Below are 22,282 nucleotides of genomic sequence, written 5' to 3' on the forward strand. Positions count from 1 at the left end.
GGAAGTGCTACATGCATGGAAGATGGGATGGGATAGCACAGTTAAGTGCATGGGTTCTGAAGAAAGGTAAATCTGTATTCAGGTCATGACTTTGCTACTTTTTATCTGTATTATCCTACAATAATGTTTTTATCTATATTATCCTTGGTTTCTCACCTGTAAAACATGGGTGAGAATAGTACCCATTTCATAAAGCCATTGTGAAGAATAAAATGAAATAATGAAATTCAATAATTTAGCACAGTGCCTGGCATACAGTAACAACTCAATAAACGTTTGCTGCTGAACTGTTTCTCTTAGAGAACCTATCTCCATTCAGGGCCACCCTGGATCTCACCTTCCATTTCTGCTAAGAAACTGGAGAAACCTCTCATAGTTACCTTTTCTCTTCCTTGATAGAATATTTCTAAGTCCCAAGGAAATCAGGTAAATATGCAAGACAGCACACGTGCTTCCAAGAAGATTTACAAAGTTAATCCTATTCCTTTATTTGGCTGAATCAGTCCTGAGGGAAAATGACTAAAACAGAGCCTTGAAAACTGCCAGCATAGTTATGAAATCATCTATAATGGGGTGGATTTGTGATAATCTTGTTTTTCACCACAAACTGACAGCTACTGGTTAGAAGTCAAAAAAAAAAAAAAAAAAAAAAGAAAGGAAAAAACCTCTGTGGTCTTGAACACAGCAGACCACCTAAGTTGACAACCAAGTAGAATTTCTTGGAATGGAAAGTGTGTAATTTTGCAGAACCTTACAGCATCCTAAGTTTACTTGACAGATGTTTGACCACCATATCTAAGCTCTAGCTTCTCTACCAGAATCAGAAGGATAGAGAGAAATGTGGAAGGAGGCAGCAATGAGGAAACAGACAGGAGCAAGTAAAACCTGTTCTTTACCCCTGCTTTTCCTCTTGCTGAGCACTACCATTCAAAGAGCATCAGCCCCAAGAATTCCAACTACTGAAGAGCAAAGAAAAAGGCACTTGGCATTTGACATTATCTCCCTATAAATTTCCTTGAATACAGGGACTATGTCTTCACTCATTTAAGTATGTTAAGCAGAAATGAACACATCAGACATGACTCCTGACCTCATCAAGCTTAGAGGCAGCAATCTAGAGTTGTAAATGCAAACACCTACAGCCCAGGAAAGTAATGTATCTTCAGAGTAGGCCTTGTGTGATAGAAAGGGAATGGTGGGGACTGATGAACTGAAGAGATCCTTCTCCATCCAGCAGGGACTACAGCTACACTGTTTCAACCTATAGTTGCACTGTCGGGATGCATATCCAACACTACTAGAGCTTCTGGTTAAAAAAAACAACAACACTTGAAAATCTCAATTTTTGTATGTGAAATCTTCTGATTTTTAAAAGGTGAATAATTAAAGATGTTAAAGCATTGAAACATTAGGCAGACCAAAGAAAACATGTCTATGGGCCAAATATAACCTGAGGATTTACAATTTGCCACCTCTGGTCTTGTTATCAAAATGTGGCACAATGTCTGACACAAGAAGGTGCTCAAAATATACGCTTAATAAGTAAATCAAGGAGTGAATAAATGAATATATACATACACACACAATTGTTGCTATCATCAGAGACAGTCAAAATATATGATGACTGGTGTTTTCTCAATATGGAAAACTAGACATCAGTAGTAAAGGGGTATCACTGAGTAAAAGAATCGTTACACAGTTCAGGAAGAGCTTTACCTTTGCACGTGTTGGTGGAGAAGTCAAGATAGTACTGTGGGGCACAGCTCTCGTACTGACATTCCCCAAAGAGCAGAACCTTGTTTGGATCTCGGCAGGAGGTACAGCTGGCCTGTGAATCACAGCTTCCACAGTGTGTGTTGCATGCTGAGCAGACAGGAAAAGAAAATGACCGGATGATTACAATTGCAAATACTGAAGCACTGATCAAACCTAGACAGATGTTACATAGGAACGAAGCCTTGCTCCAACCTGCTCCACATTTCGTTATGGCTCATAGCCCTCCCCTGTGATCAACAAAAACAGAAAATATTAGTTTCCAAAATAGAAAAGGGTAATCTTATTTTACAAAGAATATAAATTGCAAACCCAAGAATGGAAATCCCATATCCAAATTGTTCTGTGATTCAGCAACAGAATTTATGCTTACTCTAAGATCCCTGGAATTACAATTCAGAACTTAAACCTTACTTCTTCAGGAATCAAGCTTCCTTTAGTTCATAATGTAGATTCAGGTTTTTGTGTGATGCCAACATTAAAATTAGGCACCAACTTTATTGGGGAGCTTGGGAAACCCCCTACTTTAAGATGCAAAGGACTTGAAGGTGAACTGGTTGATTGATTTGCCTAGTTACAACTCTTAGAAGCTAGCCACGTAACTCTGACATTCAGGGATGATCCCCTAATCTGGTCATGCTTCCATCATCCCTCATTTAACAACTGGCATTTCTCCATCGACATAGTTTTTCATGCCAGAAACCTCGGAGTCTATCTTGACACCTCTCTTTCCCCGACTTCTAATCCAATTATTCACTGGATCCTATTTATTCAAACTCCAATATAACTCTCAGAACTTTTTACTTTTTTCCATATCCACAAATGCCAATATTTCTAAGCCATCATCATCCCATGCTGAACTACTATCACAGCCTCCTAATTGGTTTCTCCATCTCCGCTCTGACCCCCTTGCAATCTATTTTCCACGCATCTACCAGAGTGGCTTTTAAAATTCATACAGCTCAGGTTTCAGAGTACACTTTCGCCTTCAAACTCAATGTCGTTTTTCAATCCTGGACAATTTCCAGCCATCATTTCTGCAAATATTACTCTTCTACCATTCCCTCCATTCTCTCCACATGGAAATCCTATTATAACATGTATATTTGAATCCTCTTAATATAATCTCTGAGTCTTTAACTCTTACTCATTCTTCAGTCTCTTCTGGGACTGTTGTTAACTTTCTATTCTAAAACCGACCTTCCATTACAGCATCCTGTACATGTTTTTCATGCAAATTTCATATAGCAATTTCCATTTGAGTGATTATTTGATTAACATTTGTATCTTTTAGGCAGCAAACTTCAAGAAAGCAAATAGTAGGTCTGTTTTGTTCATTGTAATGTTAGTCATCACCTAGCTTGTTATCTGTCATATTATAGGTGTTCAATAAACACTTGCTACATAAATGAAATAAAGCTAGATATTGCATAAGATATATACAACCACCAGCATTTCTGTCTCTTTCGGAAATCTTCCCTAAGTATGTGTCAGAGGAAAAGTTCACAGAGAAACCCAGTGAGTTTTAGATCTATATGATATCAAAGTATATGGCACAGTGCAAGAAAACTACCTCCCTGAAAAAAAAAAAGAAAAAAAAAAAACACATGCTATTGTTTCACCTACAAAGAAAGACATTGCTATAAAACATTCATTAGAATATGTATATTGGCAATTTAAGGTCCTGGGAAAATTCTAGACTGGATTTTCAGTTCTAATTATTTTCAATAATTAGAAAAGAATATTTTAACTGTTGTAAGCTTAGGTGAGACCAAATTTTTATCCTTTTTTTTTCCTAGAATTTTTATGCATGGTGTATCTTAATTTTGGCAAAGAGTTTGATAGAGATTCCAAAAATAAACTTGTGAATACAAAAATGAAGTAAGACCTACTAGTTGTAAGTGGATTTGAAGGTGGTTGAAAAGCATACTCAAAATGTGATCAGCAAATCTTTATAATTGATAAAAATAGTTTCCACAGTAGAGTATCACATTAATCAAGCCTTAAATTCTTACTTGATCAATATTTTTATCCATGACTTTAATGGAAACAAAGAAACCATGTCAATAATATTTAAATACACCACATGCACCTATATAGGAAATAGTTAAGTTTCACCGGTTGGAGGAACAACAGTTCAGTTACTTTAACCAGTAGAAATAATGAACCTACAGTAATCAAGTGAAATAAGCAGAACTCTAAGAAAAGTCCCGCATTTATGTTCTAAAACCAACTGTACAAATACAGAATGAAGAAGACCTGCTTAGAAAGCAGTTGCTATGGAAAAAATATCTAAGATTTTTAGTCAATAACAGGCTTGATAGTAACTAAAAATGTGATATGCAGCGTAAGGTCAGCCGCTCCTCCTTTCTTGACATAGAGCTGCAAAATGAGGTCCCCGAATGCCAGTTTCCCAGCCAGAGGTCAAGACCAATTCCTTGTCCTAGTGTCTGAGGGTTTCCTATGACTTACTTCCACCTGCCTCTGTGTTCCTGAATCTTTTTTCTTCTTTTTTGAGACAGTTCTCACTCTGTCACCCTGTCCCCCAGGCTGGAGTGTGGTGGCATGAACACAGCTCACTGTAGCCTCTACCTCCTGGGCTCAAGCAATCCTCCCGCTTCAGATTCCCATATTGCTGGGTCCACAGGCACATGCCACCATGTCCAGCTTATTTTTTAACTTTTTCTAGAGACAGGATCTCACTTTTTTGCCCAGGCTGGTCTCAAACTCCTGGCCTCAAATGATCCTCCCATCATGCCCTCCCAAAGTGCTGGGATTATAGGTGTGAGCCACTGTGCCTGGCCTGAATCTTTCCACAGAGTACTCATTCCCCCTTGGAACCCTAATGTATACCTCAGCCCCTTCACTCACTTCTAAAAGAAATGGATTCATGCTGAGCATTTTGGATTGCTGGAAGACTTTATGGAGGATTTGGAGGGACATGGTAGTGTCACATTGAGAAACAGGTGGCTTCCATGACTTCTTCCTCTTACCCTTTCCAAAGTAATGAGTAAATGGCTGACCCTGTCTGACACAGAGCAGTTCTGTAGGCACCAACGTCCCTCGGGTTCTCAGCTTCCATGGTATTACATTCGGACCCCACAAAGTACTTACTAGTCCTGACGCAGACATCTTAGTGTGGCCACACCTGGAGTAGCAGGGGCAGTTCTCTGAGGTCAGTGACCCCTATAGCAAATGCAGGAGGATGGTGAAAAAGGTGGCAGAGTGCACCAGAAACCAGTGAGGGAAGCTGGGATGTCCAGTAACCATCACATCTGTGATGTGCTGTAAGCAGTGAGGGACCTCACAGTGTAGGGGTTCAATTACCTTCTTAAACAGACCTGTTTTCTGCTGTAGGTCTAAGAAATGGTCATTCACTCCTGCTTCAATACTCCATTGTCTCTAGGTCTACATGGCACAGAGATACCCAAGTGGGGAGTGATAGTTAATTTCAAACTTTGGAAAGTAATCGTGCGAATGAAGGAGGAAGCTTATTCCATATCACTTTGGAGGCAAGTTCTAGGGCCAATTAAAAACAACTGTCCGACAACTCCAGCTCCCCAGCAGTGGAACCGGCTTTCTTCTGTGGAAGTCTGTGGAGGTGAGTGAGAAAGAGTCTCTGCACTGGTGCAAGATTGGCTTGAGTAACTCTGGAATTCTCCTCTAATACCAAAGCACTATGGTTTCAAGAACTCAGAACCTTACCTATCATCTCTTTTTTAAAGTTCCTACCGCAACTGGTGACCCTTAGATTTTTTAATTCAATTAATAGTACATCCTCTCGAAAGATTCCTGTAACTACAATATCTAGAAAGCTCTCCAGTCCTTACTTCCTTCAATAATTTGGTTATGAATGCCTCCCTTAATATCTCTTAATACTGATTACATTTCCTCAAAAGCCCTTATTGCAGAATTTCTAAAATTGGCAGGCTTATAATTGTCTGTAATTATGAGTATTAGAATAGAACATTGTTGAATTTTTTTTTCTTTGAGACCGAGTCTTGCTCTGTCACCCAGGCTGGAGTGCAATGGCGTGATTTCAGCTCACTGAAGCCTCTGCCTCCCAGGTTCAAGCGATTCACCTGCCTCAGCACCCCCTGAGTAACTGGAATTACAGGTGTGCACCACCATGCTCTGCTACTTTTTTTGTATTTTTAGTAGAGATGGGGTTTCACCATGTTGGTCAGGCTGTTTTTGGCTTTTTGTTTGTTTGTTTGTTTTTTTAACCTATTAGAAACTCAAATATCCCAACGTAGGAGCATACTTTTTCAATCTTAGAATGAAATTTAAGGACTAAACTTAGGAAATTCTTAATCCAACTGAAATATTCTATGAAATTCTATTTACATGGGATGATAGCAAATGTGTTTGTGCAGAGGCCACCCTGCACCAAGACAAAAACTTCCCAGAAGAGAACTATTTCAATGCAATGTATTTTTGTTACCTGTACTTCATACAATGGATTCTATTTTTTCTTTTGAACTTTTATTTCTGTGATTCCACTGCTGTGAAGAGCTTCATAAATCTAAGTCACTATTTCTCCACCAAGACTCTCTTGCTCTTGAATAGAACATGGAAGTATTTCATTCCTGTCTCTTGTATTACAGAATCTACAGATTCTGGCAGACAGTTGATATATACAAAGCAAAGTTTTTGTTACAAAAGCAATCTTCCCACTGGTCCAAAAAAATTTGTTTTTAGATCTCCAGTACCTCCACAGATGATGCAAAAGGGTGAGTTCCATATAACTAATGCAAAGCTTTGCAAGGATCTCAATAAACTAACAGTAATATCTATCATCCTATCTATAAAATAGAAATATCTTTACTACTTTATTTGACTCTCATTTTAGATGATGATGATAAAAACAAAACAATGGTTAATTAATTCTGACAACTTATTCTCCACTATGGTCTATATTAAATGTAACAACAATAGGATGTAGGTACTATTATATAAATCTTCCTTTTACAAAAAAAAAAAAAAAAGAAACAAAACTGAGGCCTAGTGGTTAATTGGCTTGTTCAAGGTCATAAAGCTCTAAGTAGCAATTAGGATTTGAACTTCAATTCTCTGACTCTAGAGCCCACTCTCCTAACCACTACTCCACAACTCCTTCAGCATGGTATCCCTAGAACACACAACTGAAACATCACCACTGTATTCGTTAACTGTCATTTTCAAAAGTATAACAATTTTTCATTTTTGCAAATGACACTTTGGTACCTGAGATAAAATAAGCAGCATCAGCCCATCATAAATGTTCCTTCATCTGTGAAGGATATCTTATTTTTTTTTCAGAGAGATTTACCCATTCCCTAATAGAATATCCTAACTCTTTGTTTGTGCCTGACTCAAGGTAATTAATCATATTCTGACTTACTTGAGAAATAAGACATCTATATAAGTAACTCCCATACAAGTCCAAATAACTACTGTTTAGGCAGAAATGGAATATTTCCAGCATGCAAAGCCTATACACTGTCAATATTCACAAATACATGTACAAAACAAATTCAATCCAGAGAAGTGCTTAGTCCACTGACTGTGTACTAGAGCAAGTTCCACTCTCTGCCTACGGTCATAGAATAGGATTGCTGAGAAAAACTATAAAGATGAAACAAACTAACACTTTTATTTTTTAAATGAGATAACCTGGACAGAGAAGTTAAATAACTGCCCAAGATCACACAGCTGGCACTTACAGAGGAGACCCTACCGCCAAGCCCAGCACTTTCGATTAGGCCGATATCTGAGCTATAATCTGTTAATGGCAACCTTATTGCCTTTGTAGATTGGTTTTCTTCCTTTTATAAAAATAAAGGCTACCAGGTGAGAAGATGGAAGTAAGAACCTCACATTTCTTTCAATGGCTTCAGAAAGGCAGGAAAGGAAGGAAAGGAGAGAAGGTTCATTGGAAAAACCTACGCTGGCAAACATGATTATCATCAAGATAGTGCCCAGGGAAGCAGGTGGTGCTGCAGGTGCCAGTGTGGGACAGCACGAGGTTGGTGTCACATGAGGAGCAGGAGAAAGGTCCTCTGCCCTGGCAGGTTCTGCAGGAGGAGTGACATTCTGCAGAGGAAAAAGAGACACAACAGAAACCGTGATGTCAGATTCTCTTCCAAGCAGCATCCCAAGTGTGGGTAATAAAATCCCAACATTGAGAACATTGGCAGGTCTGGTTTACAGTCCCATGGCATACTTCCCGCCTCCACTCTCTCTTAGGAAAGGTCAAGCCTTCCCAGCTACTGCCCGAAGAGAATCTCGGGTGGCAGCTCCAGCTCCTGAGTCCAGCACTTACTCACTTTTACAAGCTCCTCTCTCTGCATAGTATCCTGAAGGGCAGTCAGGAACACAGTGGTCCCCGAGCAGCAGGTAGCGGGCATTGTGGCACCTCAGGCAGATGCTCTCGGTGTTGTGGAGATCAGCTGCACAGTGCTGACACAGAGGATGGCAGTCTGGAAGGGGAAGGGGAGCAGAGAGAAGGCACGGGTGCTCATGAGCACAAAGTCTCATCACTGCACAAAGGGCAGAAGAGATTTCAATTACAAACACTGCAGCTGACAGCTGGAGAGTAGCCCAAAGGCAGTGTATATCAGTAAAGTAGAAGCTTGGGACCTGTACAAATTGTGTGTTTGAGGCTTTTAGCAAATGGCCAGGCCCAGCACAGTGACTGAGTTTTCATCCCTTTCCAATGGAATGACCTTTAGATACGGGGGTGCCACGTGATAGATACTTGCTAGGAGTATAGAGAGAACTTCCTGACTAACAGAAGCAGTAAGATCAATACTATTAATATCTCCCCTGGGGGTCTGAGACTGGAGTGCAGCTTCCCCCATCCCCTTCACAGTAATAGAGGCAGGAGGCAGAGAATTTCTAAGAAGACAGGGAGGGTCCTTGGTGAAACCCCATCTTCACCATAAAACAACAACAACAAAAAACAGTCTGAAACTCGTGACAGAAAGTCCAAAGTAAGAACTTCTATTCCTCTTTGCCCACCCTCTCCCAATTGGTTCTTTCTGAATCATGCCTTTTTACCAACTGAATGTTGCTTTTTCCAAAACTACCTATGGCATGCCCCAGCCCCATCCTGTGCCCATAAAGACCCCAGACTCAGTCAGTAGAGGGGAGACAGCCTGACTTTGGGGAAGAGACAACCTGATTTTGGGGGAAGACGACCTGTCCTTCTCGTCCCCTCTCCAGCTCCCCTCTCTTCTGAGAAATGTTTTCATCACTCAATAAAATTCTCCACTTTTACCATCATTCAATTTTCTGTGTAACCCCATTCTTCTTCAACACTGGACAAGAGCTTGGGGCCCACCAAGTGCCAGTACCCAGAAAAGGCTGTCACACCAGCCCTTTGCCCTCACCAGCAGAGGGCAACTGCCTCAGCAACAAGGCAAGAGGCCACATGAGCTGCTAACACACCACCATCTGTCAGACTGCAGATGGCGAAACTAAAAGAGCACTATAACACCCCGTCTGGGGCTTCAGGGTCATGGGCACCCTCACCTGGGTGCCACCACGTTTCCCTTGAGGTGACATGCCTGGTTTGGCTGCAGGCCCCTCATGGCGCTGGCTGTTGTGTCAGTGCCCGGAGAGGCCAGCCAGATCCTGCATTCACTAACTCACATGTTTCTCCCACAAAGGGCTGAGCACAGCAGGCTGAGTAGATGAGGCGCCACTGCCATGAGTCCGGCAAAGAAGCTGAGAAAAATCCTGCATCAACAGGGCTCCTAAGCCCTCCGCAAGGTTCCTTCTCACAGATTTGGCCTTCCAGAGTCAGTATACCAGTCTCAGCCTTCAGTATGAATGGACAGGGGTGAGTAAATAATTGGATTGAGTTGCTGGAAAATTTTGGTCTTTAAGTAGAGATAAAGTTATGAAAAAGAGTTGTGAGTTGAAAAGTCATTTTTATGACCCAATACATAGTACATAGTAGCTCTGTAATGCCAGTTGGGATTAAAGCTATAAAACAAATTATTTTGTCCAGACAGCACTGTCTCTTGTTCTCATTCACATAATAGTCATTCTTTAATAAAGAACTTGATTGTGTTCAGCTTCCTTTGTAGGTGAAAACTTCCTGCTTTCAAGTGGTAATTACCCTTTAAGTCCCATTTATCATCTTTTATCCCAAAGGCAGGAGAAAACCCACAAATCTCAATTTACCCACCTAAAATGAAAAAGGAGTAAGATCTAGAAAAAAGAAAAGAAAGAGTTCTGGTTATGGGGCCTCCCCATCTTCCCCTGTAGGATTCAAAGCATTTCTTTGTACTCGCTAATGCACCACCCATGGCCTCAAAATGTCTTGTTTCATCTCAAGGCTTGTAGTAGAGACTGTGATTTCTAGTGAAATCCATGCTGGTAAAACAGATTCCTGCCGCTGAAATCTGTTAAAAACAGGTCTTTCTCTGTACACTGTTGGTGATCCTAACTGTTGATCATCTGGATGCGTTCCCTGCACATGAAGCAGATCTCCCTTTCATGTCCAGTGCCCACTCATCCACATGAGAACCCTTCAGAGGACCTTCATAGTCATCCCAGAAGTGAAGCCACAGGAGTCTGACTCAAAAACGCTGATTCTTTTGGCAGCATACAAATTAACAGTCCCCAACCTTTCTCTGAACTTTGGGAGTTACAAATTACAAGCAGCCTTTTGCCAATATTAGGAACAATTCATGATATCCTGAGAGCCAAATGAATCCTCATTTCAGCCCTTCAGTTAAACTACAAAGGAAATTATGACTGTATTGAAGGAAATATGAGAAGGCGGCTACTTTCCCCAGATTTGGTGTATGGCTTCCACATAATGCCAAGCCCTTTGTTCTCTCTTCCCTATGCCTTCCTTACCGTGCCAGGAGCACAATCCCAGTTGTGCAAAGGGAAATTTAAAAACCTTCAAAAGTTGCAAGAGCAAATGAAGGTGATATTGTTTTATGATTACCTTAACAAGTGGGTAAATGTTAGGATTGGAAACCTAGGAAACACTACAGATTCAAGGCTCCGTTATTTGAAAAGTTATGGCCTATCCTCTTTAAAGCAGTTTCTTCCAGAGCTTTCTGAACTTGGGCAAGCATCAACAAGATCTGCAGGTGTTCAGTGGTCTAAAGACTAGTTGCATCTAACAGATGCTTTCTCTAGCATGCAATTAGAGAAACATAAAAGAATAATCACCCAGGGGATGCTTTCAAGAGAAAGTAAGCAGACCCCTGTAGTATTTTGTGGGTACAACAAATAAGTATTTATGGATTTATCTGATCTTGGGATCTCTGTTTAAATAAGGAGTGTAACGTGTGTTAAATATTCTAAAGGAAACTGGAGCCAGATTGTGGACATTCCTTCCCCCTCACCCAGCAGTGCTTTTAAACCCTTATTACTCTTCTGAAGTCACTACCCTACTCTACCCATCCATTCGTCTTCCCAGGTGATCTCATCTACATCATTAGGCAGAGCATCCTGGATTCATTCCTTTCAACCTCAAAACACCTATCTATTCCTGTTTTTATTTCATTTCCTCCCTTCTCCCATGATAAAATGGCTAATGCCTACACCTATATTCTTGATCCAATTTTCGGTATTATTCCCTATTTTCCCCTATCTCTCTTTTCAACCTCAACTTCCAACCATGCTCTCCATTGCCCACTGTCCTAAAAACTTTTCTCTACAAACAGCTCATCTCTTGCCTTCCCTTAACTACCCAGCTTCCTTGCCCCTCTAACTCCTCACTTCATTGTTATCTGTCTTCAAAATATTTTACTGTGGTATTGCTCTTGAAAAGGTCTCTGATGGCCTCTTAAGGACCAGATCTAATAGCCTCCTCTAATTCCTTATCCTACCTGAAATCTCTGCAACACAAGGCACTGTTGACCAGGCAGCCCTCCCCCTTAAAACTCTCTCCTCTCAGCATGAGTGACACAGGTGCTCTTCTTGGCTGGGTTCTCTTTCTGTGCCTCTGATGACTTATAAATATAGGGGTTCCTTACAGCCTTTAACTTTTTCTATCCTTCTAATCAAGTCTCTGGAGATCTTAAACCAGACATGGCTGTTTGGCAGATTTGGGTACACAGACTCCAGAAATCAATGGAAAGGTCTGAAGAGTTTCAGAGACTCTGAAATTACTCAGGGCCTCTGCTTCCTTCCACAGCTCCATGTTAAGCCATAAGAAGGCATCAGATCAGTCCCCAGACATATATTGCATGATGGAGTGAGTGCTCAGAGTCAATAGAGAAATCAGTACACGACACCCGAAAATATAAAATGATCAACTCCAAGATGCCCAACACATCACATTTATCCAAGTTAGTTTATAGTTTTACCTCACACAGGAGATTATAAACACTGGAGTGTGGAAAGTTAAACTCTCTAACTCTTTTTGTTCACTACCTGTATTCATTCTATGGTTTAAAAAGTCATGCTGAACACCCAATCCTGTGAATAGACTCATTCCAAAGCAACAACCTGAGTGGGACCCATGTTAATCCACTCATGCAAACTTTCCTTCCCAGCTCCATCATATGCAATCCCCCAACAGAAGGCCAATTATATAATTAGGCTCTCAAGGTTGGTTGACTGATTTTTATTAAATCAAGCTGAAAAGAATAATAAGTCCCCCAAACCTAGGGAACACTTTTGTCGTCAGAGGCTTGAAGTCAAAATCTCTTTGTAGGAGAGAGTTTCTTGGGAGACCTCAAAATGAGTAACAATCTGCACGGAAAGAAGCCAGAAATCAGAGCAACAAGGGCTTGAGGATTAATACCAATGTTCTGACTTACAACCAGAAAAGTATAGTTCCCTAGGGCAGACTACAAAACTCAGGCAAGACAGGCTACAAGTAGCCGGTCCCACAGGGCACCACCTGTGAGCAGACTTCAGGTACAAGTCCAGGACTGCTGTGATCTACACAGAAGGGCTGAGCAGGTTCAGACAGGGATCTAAGGGTTTTATTTTTCTGACTACAAAGTAAGCCACGGAAGAGAAGGAAACATGAAAAACATTTTTACAAAGTATAAATAATCATAAAAATCACCCTAAGCATGGTTTTTTGGGGTCAGTAACTACTAACATTGACTTTTTTTTTTTAGTACTTTCTCTATACAATTTTACATACAGAGATTTTTACATAGATTAGATTAGATTAAATGTGGACATTATAGTACCTTTTTTACTCAATATCATCAGCATTCCCACATGTCATTAGGGACTCTGTAAACATCATTTTTAGCAGCTACATCATATTCCAGTATTAAGTAAGCAAATAAAAAATCTCCCATTTTTCTTACAGTTTGAATATTTACTTGCAGTTTGTCTCCATTTTTATAACTAAGGCTATGATAACACTTTTGTGCATAAATCTTTGTCTGCATCTCAGATTATTTCCTAAAGGACAATGTCAAAAGGGTACAATTCATATTACTATTACAGTTTACATTTACTGAGCTCTGAATACACATTGGGCAAAATATTAATTATTACAAACACATAATTTCACTTGAAGAGAAAAAGTAGGCAATGTTATTATCCCCATTTTATAAATGAGGAAACTGAGACTCTGAAAGATTAAGTCATTTGCTTTACATATATCACAAACAGACTAAGTCCAGAGCATACACTTTTAAGCACTACAAGCATGAAAAAATTTAAAATTCTTAATTGATATTATAAATTTCATTCCAGAAAGTTCCTATTGATTTATATTTCAAGAGCCATTTATGAGACTGTTTCATCATAATTTTGCCAGCACTAAAACATTTAAAAATAGTAAACCAATCTTGGTTAAATTGGTTGGTGAAAATTGGGGTTATGTCATTGTATTACTTCATATTTCTTTTATTATAAGTGAGGTTGAGTATGAAAAAATTTTTTTTTCATTGAAACAATAAAAACATTCCAATGGCTACTATACTCCTACAATTTTCAGCATGGTGGGGGAAATGATTCTGGATATATCATTTTAATTGAGTATTTAATATGCACAATCAAAGAATAAACTGAGGTATTAATCAGTGAGTTCCTTCCTCATCCACTGTCACTATCCCCCATTGGACCAGGAAGTATGGGGTTATCATGTGTTCCCAAAGTTATCAAATCAGACCTACAAAGACACTATACTTATAGAACCCAGAGCATAGGAGATAGAAAGAAAAAAAAAATGGTCTTTTTTTGTTTGGTAAGACAAGGTGTCCCTCTGTTGCCCACACTGGAGTACAGTGGCAAAATCATAGCTCACTGAAACCTCGAACTCGGGGCTCTAGGATCCTCCTGCTTCAGTCTCTTGAGTAGCTGGACCTATAGGTGTGTACCACCGGGTCCACCTAATCCTTTTATTTTTCATGCAGACAGGAGTCTCACTATATTGCCCAGACTAGTGTCAAACTCCTGGCCTCAAGCAATCTTCCCTCCTTGGCTTCCCAAAGTGATGGGATTACAGGTATGAGCCACTTCACTTGGCCGAAAAAGTTCTTGAATGTGCATTGGAACTAATAGACCCACGCCCTCCCCGATCAACACAACCCCTACACTCTCCATCTCCCTACCCCAACCTAGAAAACCTTCAAACTGAAGGGGAAGAAAAAGCAGAGAGACCACTCCCTTTGCTCCTGCCTGCCCCTCTTATGGAACAGGTTGGAAGTAACCCAGTAGAATATTTGAGTCCAACAGTAGAGTGGGCTTGAGCTGTGTTTCTTGCCTTAAAGAGGGCTGTCTCCAAATTTTGTCATGGGGACAGTGTGCTGAGCAACCTGAAAACATGGTGGACACTGAGGTTCAGGACTGGCATGAGACTGTTACAAACATCCTGTAGAATGCTACAGGGATAATGATAGGGTGCCATGAAAGTACATAGCAGGGGTACCAACTTAGTCCAGGGGCCAGGGAAGACCTCCCAGAGGAGGCTGAGACAAGAACACTGGTGGCAGTTAGCTGCAAGAGGAGCAGGGCAGGGGGAGGATGTTTGGAAAGGGTTCCAAGAGGAGGGAAAGCTTAGGCAACCCAGCAGTTGAACAGAACAGGATGCCTTCAAGGAACGGAGAAAAATTCAGCATGACTGGATCTTAAAGAACACACAAAAGAGCCACTCAGGCCTGGGCAGGCCAGTTTTGCAAAACATTGTAAGTTACGAAAAGGAGTCTGGATTTTATGGTGAAAGCAATTGGGAATCTCTCTCTCTCTTTCTCTCTCTGTGTATGTGTGTGTGTGTGTGTGTGTGTCTTTTTTCAGTTTCTTTACTGAGGTCTCTGTGTTTTTGTTATAGATTTAAATGAGAATTTTTTTTATATATGAAAGGCAACTCATGTTAGGAGAAGACATCAAAGCAAAGCAGATCTAAGAAAACTCTGACATACAGCAGCTCTTGCCATGAAACCCTTGCTGGAGGAGAAAAGCAGGCTCCTTACTGTTCTCTCCCCTCCCCCACTCCTCCCCTCCATTACATCTGCAGAAGCCCCTTTTCTGACAAAAACATCCCTCTGCTGAATTGTTCTCAAGGGGCTTATGCTAGAGTAGGCATATTAAGAATATTATAATGCAAATACATGAAAACTATTGTGACCAGGAATGGAGATCCTTGAGAAGGAAGAAAAACACACTTGTGGTTTGTCTTTGCACGACTGGGGAAGGCCTTTTCACTCGTGGACAGTTCTCAAAACTCCTTTTAAAAGGAAAACAAAGTGGAATTTGGCCAAATCAGTGGTGCCTGGTAGGTAACTCTCACACAGCTGTCAGAGGGGGAAAAATAAGATATTGGAGTAAAAATACTAGGAAATTGTGGAGAATTTGAAGGCCCACGAAAAAGGGCATATGGGTTGCATCACCTGCTTTTCAAAATCCACTTGAGGCCAGGAGAAAAAGGGCGCTACTCGGCTGCAGGTGTGACAACTGCCAACTGCCTTGTCAGTTACAACTGGAGATAATAAAGAGAGAGAACTACCCCCATGACCAGTCAAATGTATTAATTATACAATGTAAACATAATGAAGACGTGGCATGAGCCCCACATCTAGGCACTATGGGAGGTAACTATGTGACCCAATAAACTGCCATGACACCATTTTACTCACAGTAAAGTCTATGGGCATATTTTCTACAAACCAGTCTGATTTGGAGGCAACTCTGGAATTCTTCTCATTTGGTGGTAACTGTCTGATGAACCCTCTAATTCAGATCTTTGATGGGCCCACACCATAGAAGCACATCTGTCAGAAACTGTGTCCTTAAAACAGCAGCGTCCTCAGAGAGACCAACAAATTCCGGGGTGAATTCCCCCTAAACACCCCAGTCTGCCATCCATGCCTGTTCCTGCCCACAGGTGATATTGAAAACCATTTCACAGGACACAGTAGAGGAAGTGTATACGGTCACTGCTTCACTTGTATCAGACTGCAGTTACTAAAACAAGGGAATTGAATTTCCAACCCATCACTCTAACAGCTTCTGCAAGGATTAATGTCCCATCCAAAAAGCCCCATCTGTGCAGTAAGGCATCTGCATCTGACCTTCCTGCCTGCAATCAAAAAAAGAGAGGCTGACCTCAAATATGTTGAAATAGGGAGCGTGTATCTGTTAATTGCTTAAAAACAGTGCCTATTCTGGAGCCTATCCCTCAGATTCCTCCTGCTACTACTCAGTAAGTAAATTCTTGTTTGTCACTATTGCAATTACAGTAAAGAGTCTTTAAATATACGACTCATTAAGAGTCACAAGGAAAGAAGAGAGGCCCAGGATACATTTACGTTAGGCTGTTTCAGATTACTGATGTATAATAAGTACGTGAGTTGGGGGTGGGGGCACAGATGGAATTCCAGTTGTTTGTATATATGCCACCTTGCTAATAAACGCAGTGAATTAGCACTGTAAACAAGCAAATTAATAAACACATTACAAGGCAGCCTGAAAAATGGAGTATTAGCTCCAGCTGAAATAAATGCATTTATTGTTTTTAAGCAAGCAGAAGACTCCATTTGTTTTCTAAATATGCACAGCATGTAGACATGCTAGAAATTTAAACAGATAAAAAATTAATATTTTGACTCAGCAGCTGTAGAATCTTCTAATATGTCACCCTGCAGCTGTGAGGAAATTGCATGTGGTCATCACTATATGATGCTTTCTTCAAATCACAAAGGCTCTGCTTCAAGGATCAGTGAGGATTACCCACAATCATGATGGATGGAAGCACATGGCAGTGAAATAATTTATTTCACATCTTTGGAGCAAAATCAAAAAAGCTTGAAGATATTAAAGTAAATGCGTACTGTCGACACAATGGCTTTAGATGTTGGTTTTATGGAGCAGTGACTCCTTAGCTGATAAATAATGACCTATAAAGACAAATTTAGACACACAGTGAGATTTTTAATAATGTCCTGTCAGTCCATTAGGTTCTTAATGCAACCACATTAAGTGCATTTGGAAGCGGTTAAAATAATCAGCACTTGTAGCTGTTCTTCGTCAGGTGAAAAAGAAATGATTTCATGCCAAAACTCAGGGCCTTTAAAGGGCATCGAATTTGAATTCTAATGCCACTTTTAAAATTGATGGGTTTCTGCTTGTGAGATAAGTACGACAGGAATCCAGAAAATAATATACAGACAACAGAAGAAAAAAAATCCTATCTCTTTCCCTTTTGATCATTACTTTGTGCTCAGTCCACCCGTAAGCTCTTAGAAATCATGTATTCTTTTTAGAGGCTTTGAGTTAGTACAAAAGCTACAAAACAAAACAAAACCAACCAACCAAGTGAGACTTCTTTCTTCAGTGTCTGTGGCTATTGCTTTACTCTTAAAATACTAACCAAAGAAAACATGACAACAGAATGACCTTCATGTTATAGGGCAGTGATTTCTACTCAGTGTTGACAAACTCACCAATGTGTTGGGAAGGCTGCTGTAGGAGCCAAGGAAACAGCTTGAAGTGGGGAGGGTAGGGGGAGGTGGCAAGTGGCAGTGTCAAATGTAAAAGCAAAGCTCTAGGTTTTGGTGCCAGCTTGCACTGCCAACAAGGTGTCAGGAGTATCACTCTTACCATGTATCTTGAAGTTTTGTATCCAATTTATGTTTTACTCGGTTTAGCTCCACAGTAGAAAACAGTTCACTTCAATTAACATTTATGGCAAGTCAGCTGAGTATGAGGCACTGTGGAAGGTACTATAGGGTTGAATCAGACTTGAATCCTTCTCTCAAGATGCTTAGGGATGGCAAACACACACACACATACACATCCCAAATGCAACAGGTGTCAAGGATCAGAGAATATTTTATCCAAAGTGAATAAGAGGAACTTGACCTTGAGTGTTCATTTGATGTTTGCAGATGGTGCCAGATGAGGACATCCTTGTTAGTAGGGAAGAACATGTAACAGCACAGAGGCACACAGGAACGGAGCAGTGTGGCGTGGGGAAGAAAACCAGCATGGCTGGAGCTTTGGACGTTCACAGGGGAACCAAGGAAATCAGGGACCTTGAAAATCAGGGTGAAGGATTTACAGCTAATGCAATGGGCAATGGGAAGGCATCGACAAGTTTTGAGTGTCAAAGAGTGTTTTATAAACCAAAGTTGATATTCAAGAAAGGTCTCCTCCTCCTCTTGGGAAGGACTAGGAGAGCTTTAGTGAGGAAGAGCCTCTAGCAGAAAGAGAAAAATGTGTCTGTCATCTGAGAAAGAAGAGCCTGGGGTTTTTGCAGCGGAAACAGAGATATGCCATATCTATGAGATATGGCAGTGATTCCAATATGGAAGACGGGTTGCCAAGAAGCAAAGGTAACACAATGGTTTTGAATCGTGCCAATTGAAAAATCAGTAGTAGATGGACAAGGAAGTCAAGAGAAGGAAGAAAAGCACCTGTGGAGGTAGGAGGGATGAAGATGAAGGATTTTCTTTGGAGTTTTCCTGTGATCAGATGTCCAGCAGGAAGAGAGAAATGAGGATCTGGAGGGGATTATCACACGTACTTGGGATGAAATCTAAGGAGAAAATAGAAATGAAGATTTAAGTTGTGAAAGACACAAGGGCCCTAGAGGCAAGCAGATGGGGGAGGAAAAGGAGCAGGAAAAATGAAGAGAAAAGGAGGGAGATGAATGTGTAAGCAGAAGAGGAAACACCTGACTGGAGAGATCCGCTCAGGAAGGCAGATGGGCTCTGGGACACTGGAGAAGGAGCTCCCCGGGGCAGAATGAGGGAGCTCCTTTCTCAAAGGAAGGAAAAAGAGGTAATAGAAGAGAAAGATATTTGAGAAGAAAAGGTGAGGTTTGTTTGTTTTGTTTTATCAGATAATATAAATCTTCTAAACAAAAAAAAGGAAAGCAGAGTTGTAGACTGAGAGTGAAATGAGAGCGTAGGGAGTGCGTGGGAAGGCCATGAGGGTCAAAACCACAAAGCATCAAAAAGAAGTGAATACAATGATGTCGAGAAGCAGAGAGGGTCTCATGGAAACTAGATCAGTGATGAAGGCTGATGACACAGTGATCACATATGTGCCCTCTGAAGTGTATTCCTTGGATTCAGAGCCCAGCTCCAGGGCTTACTAGCTGTGACACTTTGGGTAAGTGGGTTAACATCTCTAATCTCATCACTAATCTTACCTTGGCCTGTAAAATGCAGATGGTACTAATCACAGTACCAACTTCCTGTGCTTGCAGACAGAATTAAGTGACATAATATATGTGACGAACTGGTACACAATGAGTGTTCAATAAACATGGGTTATTATTCCTTATCTGTAGTGGGCCCAATCAGAATTGACATTGATGCTGATGCTCATGTTTGCAATCAGTTCCCTGTTTTTACCTATTAAAAGTAAGCCACAGAAATTCACAGGTGTGTAAAAGCAGGTAAATGTAGCCTTAGCAGTTTTGCTACCTTCAGTACTGAAGAAGATAACCTGTAAGTCTCAATTCAGCTGTGTTCTTTCAACATACACCCACAGAAACCTTCTCTGCAATTCAAGCCCTGACCTATAGTTATTAGGAAGAAACAGCAATCCTGACTTCATTGGGAGCTTTTACAAGCTGAAAGCTTACAGGTAAGGTCCTTCTCTCATTATGAAAGCTAAGGAAGGTATTGTTTGGTAAAAGTCACATGAAGGAGAAAATACAATTTTTTTATTATTATTATTTAGGAAGGACTCAATTTAAGCATAGGTCATGTTCTTTTTTCCTGAAAGGAAAAGCTCAAAATAAAAATGCCTTGAAATATTCAATCATCCCTTTGCAGACACACGGATCTCTTAAATAAAACAAACTTTGGGAGAACAAGGAAGAGACAATCATTGAAAGTTCTGTAGAGAGGGTGGATATGCAATTTACGGTTCAAGCAATAAGAGATAGGGTGACAAATGAGAAATAAGAAAAGAAAGTGCATTACAAAAAAAGAAGATAAGGAAAATAAAGAAGCAAGTGTTAAAAAAAATAGAAGACACAAGCAAATTGAAAAAAATGCAGAGATAGAAGAACAGGACTAGATGGAATAAAGAGAAAGGTGAAAAAGAAGCGATAAGAACCAAAATATGACTCACACTAAGAAGAAAGATCCTGTTGTAATTATCATATGAGGCATTAGAAGAGGATTAGACATGAGGACAGCTGATTCAAGTCCTTAATTCTACCCAACAGTTCTTGAGGACCATCCAAGTGCTAGCTTGGCACTCTACTGAGTCTTAATTCACCAGTCAACAAAATGGGAATTACTAGCATTTCCAGTTCTTCAGGGGGGCTTCTGGGGATGATTAAAGGAGAAGATCCATGAGAAAATGCTTTGAAAATTATAAAACTTCATAAACACACCATTACTAGTATTAGTAATGATATGAAACACATATCTAATCACAGCTGTAGCCTTGGAAGTCATGGACCAACCAGTAAATCTATCTCCTGCTTTTTACGGCCCAGATCCACAACAGGAAAATGGCCAAGTTAAGTTACTCAAACACAACGGAAAATGACTTAGGCATTAAAAATGACAATTATGTAGATTCTTCCAATATTTGCCAACATATGGAAATACGTCATTTAAAGTGATATTTTAGAGAACAGAACAAAGAAATATAGTAGCTGTTGACTACAACTGAAAACAATGCATGTATGTATATATTGAAAAAGAAAGTAAATGTGGAGTGATATAAATTATTAAAATTTAGTATGCATTAATGTTTGTCTTTGAAGTTTATTCATTTAATAAGGATCAAATATAATGGGAATGCACATGGCAGTCTAAATCAGCTTCCTTAGCATTTAAAACAGACCAGCAAGTTCGTGCAATGTTTCCCAACAATGCCTCTCCAAACCATTCTATTTATCACACTGATTTTTAATTCACCAATCAAGTAATCCACCTACCAATCTGCTTTTTAATTCACCAACCAAAAAAAAAAAAATACAAAAATCATTCTTGAACCCTGATGGTGTACAAGCAATTGTACTTGCATCATGGAGTACAAAATGGTTGAGTATGTGGACTCTGGAATCATATTCTCTGGGTTCAAATCTTGGATCAATCATTCCTGACTTTTATCATTTGGAGTCAGTACTTAACCTCTCTTAGCCAGTTTCAGTTTCCTTATATGTAAAAATGGGGATAAAATTAGTACCTACCTTCGAGGATCATTGTGAATGTTAAATGGCAAAATACATTCAAAGCAATTAGCACAGCACTTTTCATACGATAAGCCCTCAGAACTGGCACCTATTATTAGATACCCATGAAAAGATCACTCACAGAGAACGTGAGCTGATCAAAGCCCAAGTGCTAGGTAAATGGCAGAAATAATCAGCATACTAGAAATTCTAACAGGGGAGATGCCAAGAAGAAGCTGGTCCTGGAGGGGAGGGGATCTGAGCCAGGCACTGAGGGATGGATGGGTAGGATTTGGTGATCAAAATAAGGCAACAACTGCTACATGTTTAAAGCTTATGGCTCTTTTCTTCCTTTCCTTTCCACTTATAACTGCAGAAGCAGCCACAGCAAGATGTAGGGCGGTGCCAATCCACCTCCCCCGCACGGTAGAAGCTGCTTTAAAACAGAACTGGCTCTCACTTCTCTGGCTTGCAGTCACTGTGTCTGGAGGGGAGACAGAGAGCTGGTGCTCTGGCTCATATAGGGCTCCCTCCCAGTACTTAATTATGTTCAACTTGAACTGGGGTTTTCCCCCACGTTATTCAGTGTTGCAGTTGTATCAGCTTATTCCGAAATAAAGATGTGTTGCTCTTTAACTTTGAGCAATTTTACTTTTTCACCACATTTTTTGGGCCCTTCTTTCAGAAATGGTGATAATAAATGGGAAAAATCATGGAAAGGACTCAAAAGTGTTTATGATGTGGAAGAAAAATGTTAACAGCAATGCTCTTCAGCAGGCAAAAAGGTGGCAAACACGTACCTCCTTGGGTGACCCCTCTGCCTGCCCACAGAGAAAAGAAAGAAGGAAGGGTAGAAGGGAGAGAGGGAGAGAGGGAGGGATGGAGGGAAGTCAGTTGGTCCACAACCTGTGTACGGGTTCATAATTTTCTTTTACCTTTAGTAGG

General features: G+C 40.4%; 1 protein-coding gene across 1 annotated transcript in view; it reads right to left on the bottom strand.

Annotated features, from left to right (window-relative positions):
• FRAS1 (Fraser extracellular matrix complex subunit 1) overlaps window positions 1–22,282 on the bottom strand; it is a 464,327-nt gene that overhangs the window by 193,740 nt on the left and 248,305 nt on the right. The window contains exons 21-23 of the mRNA XM_025384816.1: window positions 8,082–8,234; window positions 7,702–7,848; window positions 1,717–1,863 (exon numbers count right to left, since the gene is read on the bottom strand). Of these exons, the coding sequence (XP_025240601.1) occupies window positions 1,717–1,863; window positions 7,702–7,848; window positions 8,082–8,234 (447 nt within the window). The remainder of the gene's footprint in view (window positions 1–1,716; window positions 1,864–7,701; window positions 7,849–8,081; window positions 8,235–22,282) is intronic.

The sequence above is a fragment of the Theropithecus gelada genome, chromosome 5, assembly GCF_003255815.1.
Source record: "Theropithecus gelada isolate Dixy chromosome 5, Tgel_1.0, whole genome shotgun sequence".
In the NCBI taxonomy this organism is placed as follows: Eukaryota; Metazoa; Chordata; class Mammalia; order Primates; family Cercopithecidae; genus Theropithecus; species Theropithecus gelada.